Source organism: Triplophysa rosa, linkage group LG16, assembly GCF_024868665.1.
Source record: "Triplophysa rosa linkage group LG16, Trosa_1v2, whole genome shotgun sequence".
Lineage (NCBI taxonomy): Eukaryota > Metazoa > Chordata > Actinopteri > Cypriniformes > Nemacheilidae > Triplophysa > Triplophysa rosa.
In genome coordinates this window covers 18,955,870-18,973,388 of record NC_079905.1, presented here as the reverse complement: position 1 = coordinate 18,973,388, position 17,519 = coordinate 18,955,870, and the positions used below count along the sequence as shown (strand labels likewise).

The 17,519-nt window shown below is 40.2% G+C and overlaps 1 protein-coding gene across 4 annotated transcripts in view; it reads left to right on the top strand.

The window, feature by feature from the left end:
* Window positions 1–17,519, top strand: part of adck5 (aarF domain containing kinase 5) — a 49,200-nt gene that overhangs the window by 15,566 nt on the left and 16,115 nt on the right. Inside the window, exons 2-7 of one of the 4 annotated variants that reach the window (XM_057354653.1) lie at window positions 4,822–4,913; window positions 5,318–5,467; window positions 6,486–6,561; window positions 6,855–7,055; window positions 7,321–7,461; window positions 7,596–7,709. In XM_057354653.1, coding sequence (XP_057210636.1) covers window positions 4,822–4,913; window positions 5,318–5,467; window positions 6,486–6,561; window positions 6,855–7,055; window positions 7,321–7,461; window positions 7,596–7,709 — 774 coding nt within the window. Of the gene's footprint in view, window positions 1–4,821; window positions 4,914–5,317; window positions 5,468–6,485; window positions 6,562–6,854; window positions 7,056–7,320; window positions 7,462–7,595; window positions 7,710–17,519 lie in introns of those variants that run through there. The other 3 variants (XM_057354654.1, XM_057354656.1, XM_057354655.1) reach the window with 3 other exon arrangements.

Genomic DNA, 17,519 nt, shown 5'->3' with positions numbered 1-17,519 from the left:
CTTTCTGCTGACCACTCTGCCCAACTGGACTCCCTGCTCGAACATACTTGTGTTGAACCAGGGGGCCAGAGTCCGCCTGTATCCGTGAGTCATCACAATGCGCAACCGGCCATCGCGCCACGCTCTGCGCGGCACCCGAGATTTTAGCCATAGCTGAAGTGGCCTCATATGCAGAAGTCCGAGCCGGCAGACCACCGCCGCTGCCGCCATAAGCCCCAGCAGTCTCTGAAAACTCTTCAGAAATACTGCTCTTCCCGGCCTGAACGAGGCAAGAGCGCTGACCAAAGACTGCACACGTTCCTGAGAAAGACGCACTCTATGAGAATCCAAACTCATTCCTAAGAATGCAATGCTCTGTGTGGGATGCAGCCTGCTCTTCTGCACGTTGATAGCCAGTCCCAGACTCTCCATGTGTCCCAGAAGCTGGTGCTTGTGGTTCTCCAGTACATCTCGCGATTGGGCTATAACGAGCCAATCGTCCAGATAATTCATGATGCGCATTCCACTCTGCTTGAGAGGGGCAAGCGCTGCATTTACACATTTTGTGAACATCCTCGGAGCCAACGCCAACCAGAATGGGAGAACTACACTGCGTTCCAAATTATTATGCAAATTGGATTTAAGTGTCGTAAACATTTAATTTTATATTGTTCAATTAAACTTATGGATGGTATTGTGTCTCAGTGCTCTTTGGATCACTGAAATCAATCTCAGACACCTGTGATAAGTAGTTTGCCAGGTGAGCCCAATTAAAGGAAAACTACTTAAGAAGGACGTTCCACATTATTAAGCAGGCCACAGGTTTCAAGCAATATGGGAAAGAAAAAGGATCTGTCTGCTGCCGAAAAGCGTCAAATAGTGCAATGTCTTGGACAAGGTATGAAAACATTAGATATTTCACGAAAACTTAAGCGAGATCATCGTACTGTGAAGACATGTGTGGCTGATTCAGAGCACAGAAGGGTTCGTGCAGATAAAGGCAGAATGAGGAAGGTTTCTTCCAGACAAATTCATCGGATTAAGAGAGCAGCTGCAAAAATGCCATTGCAAAGCAGCAAACAGGTATTTGAAGCTGCTGGTGCCTCGGGAGTCCCGAAAACCTCAAGGTGTAGGATCCTCCAGATGCTTGCAGTTGTGCATAAACCTACTATTCGGCCACCCCTAACCAATGCTCACAAGCAGAAACGGTTGCAGTGGGCCCACACATACATGAAGACTAATTTTCAAACAGTCTTGTTTACTGATGAGTGCCGTGCAACCCTGGATGGTCCAGATGGATGGAGTAGTGGATGGTTGGTGGATGGCCACCATGTCCCAACAAGGCTGCGACGTCAGCAAGGAGGTGGCGGAGTCATGTTTTGGGCTGGAATCATGGGGAGACAGCTGGTGGGCCCCTTTAGGGTCCCTGAAGGTGTGAAAATGAACTCTGCAAGGTATGTAGAGTTTCTGACTGAGCACTTTCTTCCATGGTACAAAAAGAAGAACCATGCCTTCCGTAGCAAAATCATCTTCATGCATGACAATGCACCATCTCATGCTGCAAAGAATACCTCTGTGTCATTGGCTGCTATGGGCATAAAAGGAGAGAAACTCATGGTGTGGCCACCATCCTCCCCTGACCTCAACCCTATTGAGAACCTTTGGAGCATCCTCAAGCGAAAGATCTATGATGGTGGGAGGCAGTTAGCATCAAAACAGCAGCTCTGGGAGGCTATTCTGACATCCTGCAAAGAAATTCAATCAGAAACTATCCAAAAACTCACAAGTTCAATGGATGCAAGAATTGTGAAGGTGATATCAAAGAAGGGGTCCTATGTTAACATGAAACTTGCCCTGTTAGGAAGTTTTTGATTGAAATAGCTTTTGATTTCAGTAAATATGACCTCCTAATGCTGCAAATTCAACAAATGACCATTTTCAGTTTTTTACAACCTATGAAATGTTTTCAAACTCTGTTGTGCATAATAATTTGGAACAGTGCATATTGAGTTTTTCATTTTTTAAATAAATACTGTTGTCAGTGGGAGGTTTGTTCAATAAAATTCCAAATGTACCCTAACTGTTGATTACTTGAAAATTATACTGACTGTCATTTGCATCGACAAATTAGGAAAACCAGAGAAAGATATCATTTGCATAATAATTTGGAACCCAGTGTATGAACTGGTATGCTCTGCCTTCGAACGCAAACCTCAGGAAACATCTGTGACGATGGGCTATCTGGACGTGGAAATAGGCGTCTTTTAGATCCACCGATATAAACCAGTCCCCGGGCCGAATATGCGCTAGGATCTGTTTTACCATTATCATTTTGAATGAGCGCTTCGCCAGCGCGCGATTCAGCGGTCTCAAATCCAGAATAGGGTGAAGACCCCCACCTTTTTTGGGGACTAGGAAGTAGCAGCTATAAAGACCACTCTCCACATCCTCCGCGGGAAGTTCTACCGCCTGTTTCTCTAGGAGAGAACAAATCTCTGCTCGTAAAACCGGCGTGTCCTTGTCCGGCACGTCTGACATCATTACACCGCTGAAACGGGGTGGTCTGCGTGCAAACTGAAGTGTATACCAGCTTATGACCATGCACTTTACCCATTCTAACACTCCTGGAAGCACGCGCGCCCCCAGTCCGTGATGTGACATGTCCGGAACGGGCCGCCGTCTGATGACAGAGAGCGGTTGACTATCCGACTGATAAGGCTTCTGTCTTCTACACCAGCTGGTCCATCGGCGTGTGCCGAGACAGCACTCGCATTCAGACCAAGACAGCATGCTTTACCCATGACGTGGCTCTGTCACTGTCATCGCCGTCTCTCGCCGCAGCGCCAAATGACACCATATCCCACGCATCCTCCACGGGGCACAGGCTGGGCTCATCGTAGGACACCAGTGTTCCTCTTAAATGATGAGCATGCGGGACAGAGGCATCATGTGTTCATCAGAGGGGCCTACAGCACGTGGCTGCCTTGGTCTTTTCCCCCGCGGCTCGGCGGCGACGAAGGGGGAGGCACTGGGTTAGGTGTGCAGTTGAGGATCACTGAGATCCTAGCACGGAGGGCCTTGACTGGCATCTGCTCACAGAAGGTACAGCCAGACCCATTAAGCGCGGCTTCTACATGGGCTCGGCCCAGACAGAAGACACATGCGTCATGCGCATCTGGACGCTCCATAGGACCCCCGCATGTTCCGCATTCCTTGAGGGACATCCTCTTGCCGGATCGCCAAAGGGGAACTTGTAAACGGCATCCTCTTATTAGCGTCGTCAATGGCGAGAAGTAGTCTTGTAATCTAGAAGTTGATGCTTGCTTCGTGAAGGAGAAAGAATCTGAGTCAATGCCGCTCGGTGCCGGCCTATATAGTGGGTGGCTCCGCCCCTAGCTCGGCGCTCGAGCATCATTGGCCGGTAAAATTTACCGGCGCGATGCAATAAGGCTTCAGTATTTGAGGAAGGAGGGGGAAACCCCTAGCGTAGCAATGCAATGTAGAGAGACCGACTTGAAAAGGAACCTCACACTCGCGGGGCTGTACCGGTGTTCGAATTGTCCTACCCTGTCATATTTTCCTACCACAGGGCAAAACTTAATATAATCTAAACCACATACAATGCAAAATACCCTGTCAGATAGATAGTCCTACTATCTTAAAATAAACACATAAAATAAATTTACGGCGTAAATACCCTGTCAGATCCTACCAGCATAAAAGAAACATGTAGAATTAATTTACAGCGCAACACCTGATCAAATTGTACTATATGTAGAATGATTTAACAACGAAAATACACTATCATATTCCCGTAGCAGTATAAAATAAACAGGTAGGATGATTTTATAGCACAAAAAAAGATGTAACTGTCATGAATGGTGGGTGGTGAGAGACACGGAGACAAGGACAGAGGACCCAAGTGCAGACAGCGGGTAAGGGGTTAACACAAACTTTAATAAATAATAAGCAACAAAACAAAGACCCACATGGGGGTAAAGTAACAAACATGGAAACAGGAACAAGACTAACTAAACTAACAGGACTAGACTAAAACACATCACAACTACAAAATAAACTAAACTAACTCAAAGACAGGAACTCACCACATTACACAAACACGACACAGTACAATGAACCAGCACGAGACAGAAGACACAAGAGCATTATAAAGGGGATAAATCAAGAGGGGACAGGTGCAGGACATGAACTAATTAACAAACAATAACGAGGAGACGAAAGAGCGGGAACAGAGACGCCACACCGGAGAGTGGAAGACCAACAGGGACAAAACGTCACTCTCCACATAAAACAAGAGGTTCTATCATGGTTCTGCCACTAGGTCAAGAAAAGCAAGACAAGGTGGGACAGAACCATGACAGTAACATTGATGTGCGTGCCTGGTAGGATAATCTGACGGGTAGGATGAAATTTCAGGACACCTGCAACATTTTTCTACTGCATAAAAGCTATGGTTTATCTACGCGCTTTACCTGATGAAAGAAGTCACTGCAACACTGGTTTGTGGTGCGCGTGGCGCGCCTGTGTGTGTGTGCACGCGTGTTTGTTTGGCACTTGGCGGGTCCGGAACGAATTCCCTCCCCGGTCCGTATCTGCAGATTGATCGTATGCGCAACATGGCATGAAGTCAAACACACCCGATATTATCGGACATAGCGATAATTTTAAAGTCGATAATCGATAAGTTTTTTTAAACACATCGCTCAGCCCTACTTGCTAATGACAACTCTGATTTAGACAGAAAATTAGAAAGGGCCAAATCATTTAATTGTAACTTTTTAGTTCCTCTACTTTTCTGATTTTTTTTTTCTTCGGCTTCAGTTAAGGTTGTGCCGTCGTCATTTGGCTCTGTTTCGGAGATGTCCTCGGTTTCTAGATCCCCAAGTGCCCCAACAGTGTTTTTCTTCACACAGGTGAGTCTGTTTGACTATTTTGGTTTTGTTTTAAACAAGACAACAGTGATGCTGAATGGGCTAGTTGCACAAGATGGCGCCGGTGAGCTTTTGGGAAGCCAGAGTCCGTTTAAAAGCTTTTAAGCTAACATGATAATGCCTAACTAATGGGATAAAGTGGCGAACCGGAAGTCTTAAGGCATAATGGGTCACATACACAAGGCATAATGGGTCATTTCGTACATTGTGAAAAAGGTGGATATGACCGGAAATTACTCTGCCGACACTGGCGTCCTAAAAGCTCACCGGTGCCATCTTGTGCAACTAGAGAATTACTGGATCATCTGTTATTCTTTGTTCAGGATTACTGTCGAACTTGTTTAAGAGCATTTTAATAGATATTTATTCATATATCCTTCCACTAGAGTTGTAAAGAGACACAGGCTCTTTAGGAAGCTGTTGTTTGGCATCTCCGTTGGCGGGTCAATTGTGCTTGGGGTGGGATATGGGGTTTCTGAGCCCAGAGAGAGGAGGAAGATGAGAATATTAGCAGAGGGAGTTGGGCGTTTCTGCAGGTTTGTATCATGGATATTCATTTACATTTATTCATTTTATTACAAGCAACTTACAAATGAGAGAGCATTTTTATTTTTTGTCACATAACACCCATTTTAAGGTTGAATTGAAGGAGCTTGATAAAGAAATACAACACAATTCACTTTTCTCTTGTTTGCTGTTTTAAAAAAGTAAGTTGGCTTTTAGTCATTTCTTTGTTTGTTGCTTAAATTTTGCAGTTTTGTGTACACATTAATACATTTAAAGGGGTAGTTCTTCCAAAAAAATAAGACTTCTGTCTTCATGTACTCACCCTGATGCTCTGATGAACACAAAGAAAGATATTTAGAAGAATGTTAGTCATTTTCAGTTCTGGGACATCATTGACTACCACAAAATTAAATGGTAGTCAAGGGTGCCCCAGAACTGTTTGTTTTCCTAAATTCTTCAAAATATCTCATTTTGAATATATACGTATATATATTTTGAATATAACTGCATCTTATTATCCATTTTTTACTCCCATTCTGTTATATTTTACCCTAAATAACGCCCCTTAAAATGATATCTGTATTCTTGAAATGCAGTTGACAGCAGATTTGGTTCTGTTAATGTAATGTAAATATAAATAAAACTTATTAAAATAAAACTTAACAAGAGCATAGCCTTTCATTTGTTCTTGTGAATTAATTTGAAATAATCCAGCGCTGTCACGGGTCTTCGACAGATAAATTACGTTTCTCCTAAACTTAGTTTTTAGACATCTCAAATATCTGATCGTTCGTGCTTTCTTCCATTTCTTCCACTACTGCTCACAAATCTCGCTCATGTTCACTTGTCAATGAAGAGTGCTAAAATACACTTAAAAAAAAAAAATATGGAGATAACGCAGGCAACCGGCCCCTGGCCTTGTAAATATTGGTATTGCATCGAGCAACCACTATCATAACATCACAAATATGATGTATATTCTGTACAAAATTGCTCAAATCAGTGCAGTTGTCAGAGGTTTTCATTTTAATTCCTCTGTCACATCAGGTCTCTCTATGTCGGCCTTAAGATATCAGCTGATTATTGGTGGACGTCTAACATTGCTCTGCGGGGCATGGATGAGGTAAGTATCACATACTGGACATCCAGACAATGAGCATATATGGTGTAGTATACACAGTAATATCCTAAAAAGAAACTGTCCAGGTGCCTGTAAAATTGTCATGTATTTACAAATAGGAACTGTTGCAGGTAAACATGAAATTTGCATCTACAGGTGCAAGCAACAAACCCAAAAGCACAAACATACACAACAATTCTTCTACTCTATGCACCCACGTATATTGGTTTCTCTATACATTCACATACACACACTGACCACCTCAAACACTGCTGTATGTCTGTCCCTCTTGCCAGAGCAGTTCAGGTTATTCAGAGGTCATGTCTGCGTGTCATCAGAGAGCAGCCAATAGCATGGTGGAAGGAGCCATTCAGAACGGAGGCTTGTATATTAAGCTGGGGCAGGGCCTGTGTGCATTCAACCATCTTCTACCTCCAGAATATATCTGTACCCTGCATGTGCTAGAGGATAAAGCTCTAAACAGACAATACAAAGAGGTGAGACGCTTCAGGTTATAAAGCAAATGATATTAATGTTGGGTTTGGCACTTGCTTCTTTGAAATTACTAGTTTTTTTTTCACATAACATATATTGCAATGTTTGACCTTAAAGAGAGAGGCCAGAATCTAATTGTCAAACGTAAAGAAATAGTTTTATTAAAAAATTGAAATTGAAATCCATAACCGTAGGTGTATATAACTTCCTTTCTTGAGCCGAAACATCTTTCTGTAAACCTCAACTTCTTTTATACGTTTTCTCTAGGTAGATGCTTTATTTCAGGAGGACTTCAAAACGACTCCAGAAAACATGTTCAGGAAATTTGACTATGAGCCTATGGCAGCTGCAAGCTTGGCCCAAGTTCACAAGGCTGAACTGCATGATGGGACACCAGTGGCTGTGAAGGTACGTTATGTGCTTTAAACTGTATTTGCACAAACAATTAATACAGGAATGATCCAGTCATTGTTTTTAGGTAGTAGTGCCGTGTTTTTGATTTTGAGAGCGGTTTATGAATGTTGGGTTGATGTTGTGTTCAGGTGCAGTATATTGATCTCAGGGATCGCTTTGATGGTGATATCAGGACTTTAGAGATTCTGCTGGACATTGTGAAGTTTATGCACCCTAGCTTTGGTTTCCGTTGGGTCTTACAGGTTAGTGTGCAAGCTACAATTAACCACTTTTATACACTGAATTGTAATGTAAATGTTCAGAATATAAGCATGATAATAATAATAAATGTACAGTACATGTAATAAATACATAATTTTTCATAATACATGTTATGGCCTTATAGTTCACATTGAAAATCTGGGCGATTTGACAATATATGTTTCATTAGCAATTTATCTTCTTTAAAGTCCGGGTAAAGAGAATTCTGATAATTGTTTCTAAACACATTATAGATGTTAGAAATGTATTGCTGAAACACATTACAAAGACTCAGAAGTATGTAGTACTGAATTGTGGAGTTAAACTGTTTAACAGTTTTTCACCAGTTCTCTTTTCAGGATTGTTTGGGCGGGGCTAAAACGGGGGATCGATGACACAATGGAGCTTCCGAGCATGCATGGCACCTCCCCTATCACTAGAGCTAGCATCTAGCATCAGGTGTCTGCTCAATCACGAGCTCAGGGTTGTAAGCTTTTCGCACACGCATTCAGGCTCTCGCTCTGCCCAACTAAACAAATCTCACGCCAAATAACAGACAGTCCACCCGGCTGGTTCGCTATCAGCAATTTCAGCATCTACCTTATCAGCTCAAGAGAGAACCACTACAAATAGACAAAGCTGCCTGTGTTCAGAGCTTGACTTCTTTATTGAAGCTGCTAGCGTCTGTTTTAAATTATAATCCTATGGAGTTAGCGTGCGATCACACAGAACGCGCTTTTCATGTTTGAAAACGCGAGGCGCGCTGCGCCGCGCTGCTCTTTTGGTGACTCATTGAAAAGAGCAGCGCGCAGCGTTTATTTTATGTTGCTAGGTAATCACAGAATTATAGCCCCGCCTCTCCACTCATTCGATTGGACAATGAAAAGAGCGCTCCGCCTAAAGCCACGTTTATACTCGACGCATCCGCAAGTTCGCTTGGGTGTGCGCGCCAAATATGACATCATCGCGGTGTTAGAGGAAGTTCGCTTTGGATGAGCGAACTTCATTTCGCGTGGCGGTGTGCACAGCATTTTTTGTGACTAGAGCGAACAGTTCGAAGAGATTTTGGCCGAACAGGTACGCCTGTACAGACATCTTTATGATCCATCTATGCGTGAACTACAAACACATTATGTTGAAAACTAGGAAAAATGAGTGCAGATACTTACTGTGTGTGCTGCAGATGTTTTAACCTCTCCACTGAGGAAAGGCAGAATGGGGGAGGGGATGTCACTGGTCAGGACCGGACATCAGACAATTTCTTAAAGGGGCGTTTACCCCAAAATGACAGGGTAGACAGCAATTACAGGGACGCATGCAAAAAGCTTAATATTATTATGAAAATAGAATATAAATTATCCAAATTATTTGTTTTATTAAATACATTGTTGAGGACAATAAGAACACTCAAAAAACATTTTAATTTTGTGCAATGTTTCCACTTTTTACACTCACTGAAGTTAGCTTAGCAGTGTGAGGGACATGCCAAAATCACATACATCGAATCAAAGAAAATGGTATAAAATGATAAAACACATTTTAAGAATGTTCTTATTGCAGTTGTATGTGTGTAAATATTAGGACATTTATAATAAAACCTCAAAATGTCATTATTTTACATTATGTTCACGATGGCTCAGTGTTTCTGATGAGGACACCAAAAGGCACTTTACAGTGATAATGATCCATCTGAATTAATGTCGTGTTGAGCGAGCCTGTGAATCACAGAATGTGTTGTTGGAATCAGAATGTAAACGTTGTTGTTGCGGGAATATCTAAATCTTACCCGAATACAGCAATGCTATTTTCTGATTGGCTGTTCGGTAGCTATTTTTTTTTATTTGACTTTTATTTGATTAGCTGGTGCGTGGCAGGGCATTCTGAACTCTATGGGGAACTCACTTGATTCTTCTAATAGCGGCAACTTGGTGGGCGTTATCCTGGAAATTTCTCTGCGTGAGAAATACAAGGTGTGGCGTGTGAGCGTGTGAACGGGTTGAAATGCGTGTGTCTCGTGAGACTTGAGAGCCCTGTATTGTAGTTAGGGACAAGTTATGAGAAACAGTTATTTAATTATTTCCTGACAGCCATATAAGCTCTGAAATCTGTACAAGAAACAAAAAGGATTATAGCTCAACTCTAGAGACTTATTTTGCCCATATATTATCCATTTGCACAAGTGTACATACAATATGTTTATTCTACTATATACTACCCTGTACAATGTCTCTTATATGTTATTATCCCCCATTTTCTGTAAAATAGTCTTTATTTTATATATGCACAATTTAGAATCTTTTAGACTGTAAATCGTATTATATTGTATTGTCATTGTGTTGAATGTCTGTACTAGAAGCTTCCAACACCAAAGAAAATTCCTTGTGTGTGCAAGCACACTTGGCAATAAAGCTCTTCTGATTCTGATTCTATTTTGCATATAGGCTGCATTTACAGAAAACATAAATGATTAGTTCACCTACCGAGTCCACGGGTCCGAGTCGTTCGTTCTTTTGTCACGTGACAACCCCATAGGCCAGTCTATGCAGACTGTGCCGGAAACAGAAATGATTAGTTCATCTACCGAGTCTTCGTGGTTGAGTCGTTCGTTCTTTTGTCACGTGATATGACAGATGCTTGTTTAATGTATTCATACAAAAATAACTTATTTCCTGACTTCCCTTACAAATATTCATGCAGTTTTTAACTCTTGCTTTTGATGCATTTCTGTAAAGTTATGTATTTATAATTCATTAACAATTTTGGGTCACTCAGGTATGCAATAAGGTTTACAGGTTGTTGTTTTTTACTAAAAAAGTCTCATGCAGTTTGCAAAGTATATAATAATAGGCTATTGAAATCATTTAAATGTGCAATTATTTAATAAGAGATCACTTGTGTAATATATGCATTAGACATAAACACTGACTTTACTAGTGTTGCTTATGTTTATATTTTGCCAGCACAGTTCTTATGCAAAATAGTTAGTTATTAAGATAAATTAAAAACACATGCAGAAATCCACAAGAAACATTTATGAATATACTGACAGAAATTTCGACTTAGTTTCTCATTATTATGAGATACTAAGTCATTATTATGAGTTACTAAGTCATTATTATGAGATGCTAAGTCATTATTATGAGTTACTAAGTCAAATTTCGACTTAGTTTCTCATTATTATGAGATACTTAAGTCATTATTATGAGATACTTAAGTCATTATGAGATACTTAAGTCATTATTATGAGATACTAAGTCATTATTATGAGTTACTAAGTCGAAATTTTGACTTAGTTTCTCATTATTATGAGATACTAAGTCATTATTATGAGATACGTTTCTCATTATTATGAGATACTAAGTCATAATAATGACTTATAAAATCTAAAAAAATTACCAACCCTGGCGGAAACGGGCTTCCATACGGACCCGATGACTCGAGACACGAACTAATCATTTCTCTTTCCAGTATAAGGACTCGGACCCGATGACTCGAGAGACGAACTAATCATTTCTCTTTCCAGTATAAAAGAACGAAAGGACTCGGACCCGATGACTCGAGAGACGAACTTCATTACTGTTTCTCGTACAATGTTGCACAGGCGCGGTCAACACAAAATGAACGAATCACTCGCTGAGACACTCGTTACTCCCGGGTCATTTTAAAGATTCGTTCAAAAAGAATGAATCGTTCATGAACAACCCATCACTAATTCCTACTTCTCTTCCTGTGGATTTAAAGGACGATTTCGTTTGTGCGCCCCCTGTCGTTTCAAAGAATATCTCAACGGCGAACGCGTCAAGTATAAACATTTGGGGAGGTGCGCGCGCAGCGGAGGCTCGCGAAGCGGAGCCAGGCGCGAGTATAAACGTGGCTTAAAACGCGAGGCGCAGCAGCGCGCGAAACGGCAACTGAAAACAATTCAAAAGAGGCGTGTATCACAGCAAAAGACGCGTTCTGTCTGATCAGGCCCTAAACCGTGTTTTCAAAAAAAAGTCCTGAGCGCTTTTTTAAACGCCAGCGCCGGCGTCTTTTTCTGCAGCTCAGAGTGTCTTTTGAGGTTGGAAAAAAGTTTAACTTTTCCGGAAAAACATCCTGTCAAGCACCCTTTTCACATCTAACCAATGACGGAGACCTGTCGTTTCCATAACAACATGCGAGGAACGTGATTGGTCGAGAAGGCTCAAGCTTGAAAAAATAAAATGGCGGCCGAAACGCCCGTTGGAGCATAGTTTTGTATAAATGTACGTTTAATTTTCACTTTCAATAACTTTTGATTGCATTTCTAGCGAGAAATTAGTATTGTAGTTTTTAAATATGTGATTGGTTATAGCAAAGACGCTCTCTGTTTATAATTCAAATAGACTTCCGTTAGCGTACGATCACACAGAACGCGCTTTTCATGTTCGAAAACGCGAGGCGCGCTGCGCTGCTCTTTTGGTTATGGCATGCCGATGGTGTCAGAATTACGCCATAGATTAAACGCGTTTTAAACAGTGTTTGCGCCGCAAAATACGGCGTCGCGATTCCAAACGGCATAAAAAACGTGCGAAAAGTCGTCCATAACGCCGTATTTAACGGCGTTCTAAGGCGCTTGAAAAGCACCGCCTTTTGCGCCGCTGTCTTGCCATATGACGGCGTAAAAAACGCTGTTTTGGTTGCACAGAGCGCACGTTATTTACGGCGTTTTGTGTGTTGTATAATGAGCCCCTCCCGCTGACTTCCGCAGCCAGTAAATTCGAACTGTTCTCACCCAATCACTGATGAACTGAGCCAGACCAGAGCAATCTACCACTGATCATTTTACAGGATTTTATTATGTGCGCAGTGTTACCTTTGCTAACATTAAACAAACCATTGCTTGCTTTCTTCTCTTTGGAAATGTAAAGTTACACACCGTGGTCAACAGTTGTGTAAAGGCCAACCAATCCCATTGTAATGTATCCTGCTTATTACATATAGAGCGTATTGCCTACGCGAAAAGCAAAAAAGCAATCGGTCGAAATATTGTATTAGCTAATTTCCTACACCAGAAATCCCCCCCAGGTATAAGCGAGGGTCAGCCAGAGTAAAAAGTAAGCTGCATTCCCTTTAAACAGAGGCTGTGCACTGGGAGTGGTAGTCTGCTGATTAGCGTGATCGACTCGCAATCGCAGACAGCATCAAACGCCGGATCGAGACCCGCTCGAACCATCAGTCAATTTTTACATTGTTGGTCTTGGTCTGTTTATGTGTATCGCTTGGTCGTTTTTAGATTTATATTTAAGTACTTAATGCGTGGTCAGTATGAAAAGAAAGTTTTATAAACCATATCTGCACTTGATTTTTGCTGCTGAACTCACACATCAGTGGATTTTCGTGCTATAAACAGGACGAACGAACAGTAATAGATTTTACATTTACGCATTTAGCGAACACTTTTATCCAAAGCGACTTACAGGGGCCATTTAGTCTATGCATGTCTCTTATCAGTAGCCCATGTGATTTTAGTTTCCATATTACAAAAATTGATTGACTATAAGGAGACGCAATAATGTTGCGCAATGATTGTAATGTAACAAGCATGAACTTATTAACTAAAATATAACACAGCCCAAGTCAATGCCAAATGCCTTGCCATTTACCTCCGTGAAGAGACTGACGCTATCGTGCGTGGAACTGCAAAGAAACTTACAATGAAATGGAAAAAAATATTATTCAGCACATAGAAATAAGTGCGGGATTCAGGCCCGGCAACCCACTCATGCAGCCTAGCCTGGCGAGAACATGGCAAAATGAGTCGGGATGCGGGCATGCTACTTACAAGCTACAGGAAAAAAACATTTTAAAAAGTTGGTTTGCACAAAGATGGTGGTTAAACCTACTGATCCCATTTGCTCCGAATAGTAGGCCTAATTAAACGTAATTACATACACTGTAAAAAAAATCCTGTTAAAACAGATAAAGTACTGGCAGAAAATTCCAGTACATTTTCCTTTATTTTACGGACATTTCTGTTAATCGCTATTAATACTCCTGTCCTTCTGAAACCTGGATTTAAATTATGTTGTTCATAGAATAAAAATGTTAAATAAAAATACTGTGTTGATAAGCACTTGTTAAACATGGCGTGACTAAAATTATATGGCAAAATATCATGCATAATATGAGTACAAGGTTTCAGGAAGGACGGCACGATCAGTGTTGCTGTAGGATGAACTACATGTTTTGCTTATTTCCTATTAACATGGATCAGTTATATGGAGGACTAAACCTGCAAAAATTATAAATAAATGAATGTATAAATAAATAAATATATAAACGAATAAATGTAATAATATGAAAATAAATACAGGAATGAATGGTTTGATAAAACAAAATAATTCGTTTTAGCTATTATTGATCTTAGCTTTAACTTTTCTTTTCATTTTTTAAATTGATTTATTATTTTTTGTGTCCATTTTTAATTATTTTTAATTATTATTATTTTTTATTTTTAGATTATTTTATTTATCATTTCCTTTTATTTTTACATTTATTTATTTATACGTTTATTTATTTTTATATTTATTTATTATCGCATGTATTTATTTCCACTTTTATTTATTTATTCTTGTATTTATTCTTACTTTTCTGTGTCTTGTATGATAATTAGATGGGTTGGTCTTGCCTACTATTGGTTCAGCGTAGATTGAAGCGTTTGATCGATTACTCTTGACTTGTTTTGGACTAACGTCACGTCACTCACTGATCGTTTGCTTCGTGTATAACGTTAAGTAACTATGGCGGGCGCACAATTAGCTAGAGAGTTACAGCATTTAGCCAATGAAGTCGATAACCATGCATCAAATGACTTGTGTCATTCAGATTAGATGCATTATTGATGATTTATTACAGATTGACGGCGAGATAAATGACAAAGTTCTCCCTCGTTGTTAGCCTCTTTGCAGCACATTCAAAGTCTGTGCGAGTCAGAGGGTGCTATGGTGGTGTTACAGTTCAACTGGTGAAAATCATAAAGCACAAAATGTAATAAGGTTTAACTACACAGATGAGCTTGTAAACCGAAGTCGCAAGCTAACGCTTTGTCAAAGTGATAGTTATAAGCAGCCTTTCGGTTAGAAAAAGCGTAAAGATTTAATGTAACATGATGTAACATAATGTAAATGAATTGAGACATAGTGAACTTAAGTCACAAGTTAACACGGTAGTAATGAGCATCGTTCTTTCACTACAGGGGCCATCAAATGGAAACCATTCCTTCTAAAAAGACGTGGTTACTAAACGGTACTCGTAAACTACATTCCATAAGAGATAAATAACACAGAGGTCACAAGTTAAAACGGGCATATTCCCTTGATTCATCCAGCTGCATATTGTTGTGTGACATCTTGATATTATTGCAAAGATCCGCAGCAGCTAGCATTGCGAAATAGCTTAGTGTGATTGTTACCGTAGTGACACGCTGCCTCGCTTTATTGTATGGGTACGAATCCCGTGTCAAATCGCTTTATTTATTTTTTCACCTCGCTTCAGCCGTTACGGGCGATCATACCAATAATTTGCAATCTTAACAAGAATGTCAAAATCATGTAACAAGAAAGTCTGTGTTTATTAGACATCTTAATATCAAGTCGTCTTGTGCTTTCAGAATCGACGAATCTGCTGAGGTCGTTCATGCACCTCTTTGGCAGAGGACCTGTAACCGGAACTTGGTCACCACCTTAGCACCCCCTGACTCGCACAGATTTTGAAGAACTTTGTCATTTATCTCTCCGTCAATCTGTAATAAATCCTCAATAAGTGCATCTAATCTGAATGACACATAGTCATTTGATGCATGGTTATCGACTTCATTGGCTAAATGCTGTAACTCTCTAGCTAATTGTGCGCACGCCATAAACGTTATACACGAAGCAAACGATCAGTGAGTGACGTGACGTTAGTCCAAAACAAGTCAAGAGTAATCGATCAAACGCTTCAATCTACGCTGAACCAATAGTAGGCAAGACCAACCCATCTAATTATCATACAAGACACAGAAAAGTAAGAATAAATACAAGAATAAATAAATAAAAGTGGAAATAAATACATGCGATAATAAATAAATATAAAAATAAATAAACGTATAAATAAATAAATGTAAAAATAAAAGAAAGGATAAATAAAATAATCTAAAAATAAAAAATAATAATAATTAAAAATAATTAAAAATGGACACAAAAAATAATAAATCAATTTAAAAAATGAAAAGAAAAGTTAAAGCTAAGATCAATAATAGCTAAAACGAATTATTTTGTTTTATCAAACCATTCATTCCTGTATTTATTTTCATATTATTACATTTATTCGTTTATATATTTATTTATTTATACATTCATTTATTTATAATTTTTGCAGGTTTAGTCCTCCATATCTATCAACCTCACCTCTTTAAAGCCACTGCCACTTATCACTGTTCCTTGTGCGATCGTTGATGTTAGTCACTCTGTACCTAAAAGTCTTGCCTTGCCTAAAGTTTTTTATCTAGACCTTGTTTTTTGTCTTGCCTAGTTTTTGTCGTGTGGAAGGAAGTGTTTCGTGTGTTTTTTTCTGTGGATTCTCTCCCTGAAGAGATCACTCTTTTCAGTAGGATTTACCTTTTTGTTTTGTTTTTTCACCTTTTGCCCAGGCGACCTCCGTTAGCCTAGCTGGTTGCTCCTTTCCCTCCCTAAGGGTTAGTTTTTTCTGCTAATTCCCCAGCGCCACCTGCACCTTGGATTCCATTGGATCTCCTGCCTCTCCGCACCTACCCCTGAACTCTTCTGCCACTGATCCGTCCTACGGTGTGGTCCTTAGGACATCTACTTACCTCTCCGGCTGAAGCTGCCGTACACCGGGATTCCCGGTTGGCCTTGCAGTCAGCCGTTTCCCTCCAGGACTTCGGAAGGATCCTATTTCTCACGAACTTTCACGTTTTTCACCTGAGTGTCCTGAGTTAAATAAATATCTTGTTACCCGCACTTGAATCCGTGTGTCTTTCTACCCAGCCCTGACAGAACATGCATACTCGAGTGAGTCATGGTCATTATTTATCTTTGTTTCATATGCTTTTGTCGAGTAAAATCAATCATATCTAAATGCTTGGGTGAATGTCCGTTTTCAGTCTGTTGAGGCCGGCTGCGGAGAAACGCGCTCCGCCATGGCATGGGGCAGATAAATAATACCGTTTAAGGTTGCTAAGCAATCAAGCTTTTTTTTTTTAAATTTTCGTAATGATTATTTTGATTGAAGTAATGGCCAACCTTTAATCTGCATTTAGACGTATGATGCCGCATTCTCTCATATAATTTAAATTATATGGGATGATATCTCAGTTTCAGTTTGGGTGGAGTTTCTGACTTGTGCAAAACTGCATTATAGGTAAATACTGTTTTCTGTTACGAATAAATTACTCTTCTAACTCTTGTTCTCTTACCTATTTATGTTACCTTTATTATAGGTAATAAATTACAAAATTTATATAATAAATAATAAAATACAAACTAGGGCTGAACGATTAATCGAAATCGCAATCGCGATGTGAGACGTTGCGATTTACTAATCGCAAGAGGCTGCGATGTGGAAGCGATGTGAAAAATAGGTAACGCGTCTGTTCCAAGCCCGCTTTGAGTGGCATTCTTGCTAACCAACTGAGTGAGCACACCTCCGTTATGCCTAATCAGCACTGCCCCAGCCAACTGCGTAAACGTCCGTCATTAAAAAAACAAACATACAGAAGGCAGGAGAGAGAGTGTGTGTTTTAGTATTTATTTGCCTAATGATCGATCTGACTCTGCAGATGCCATAATAAC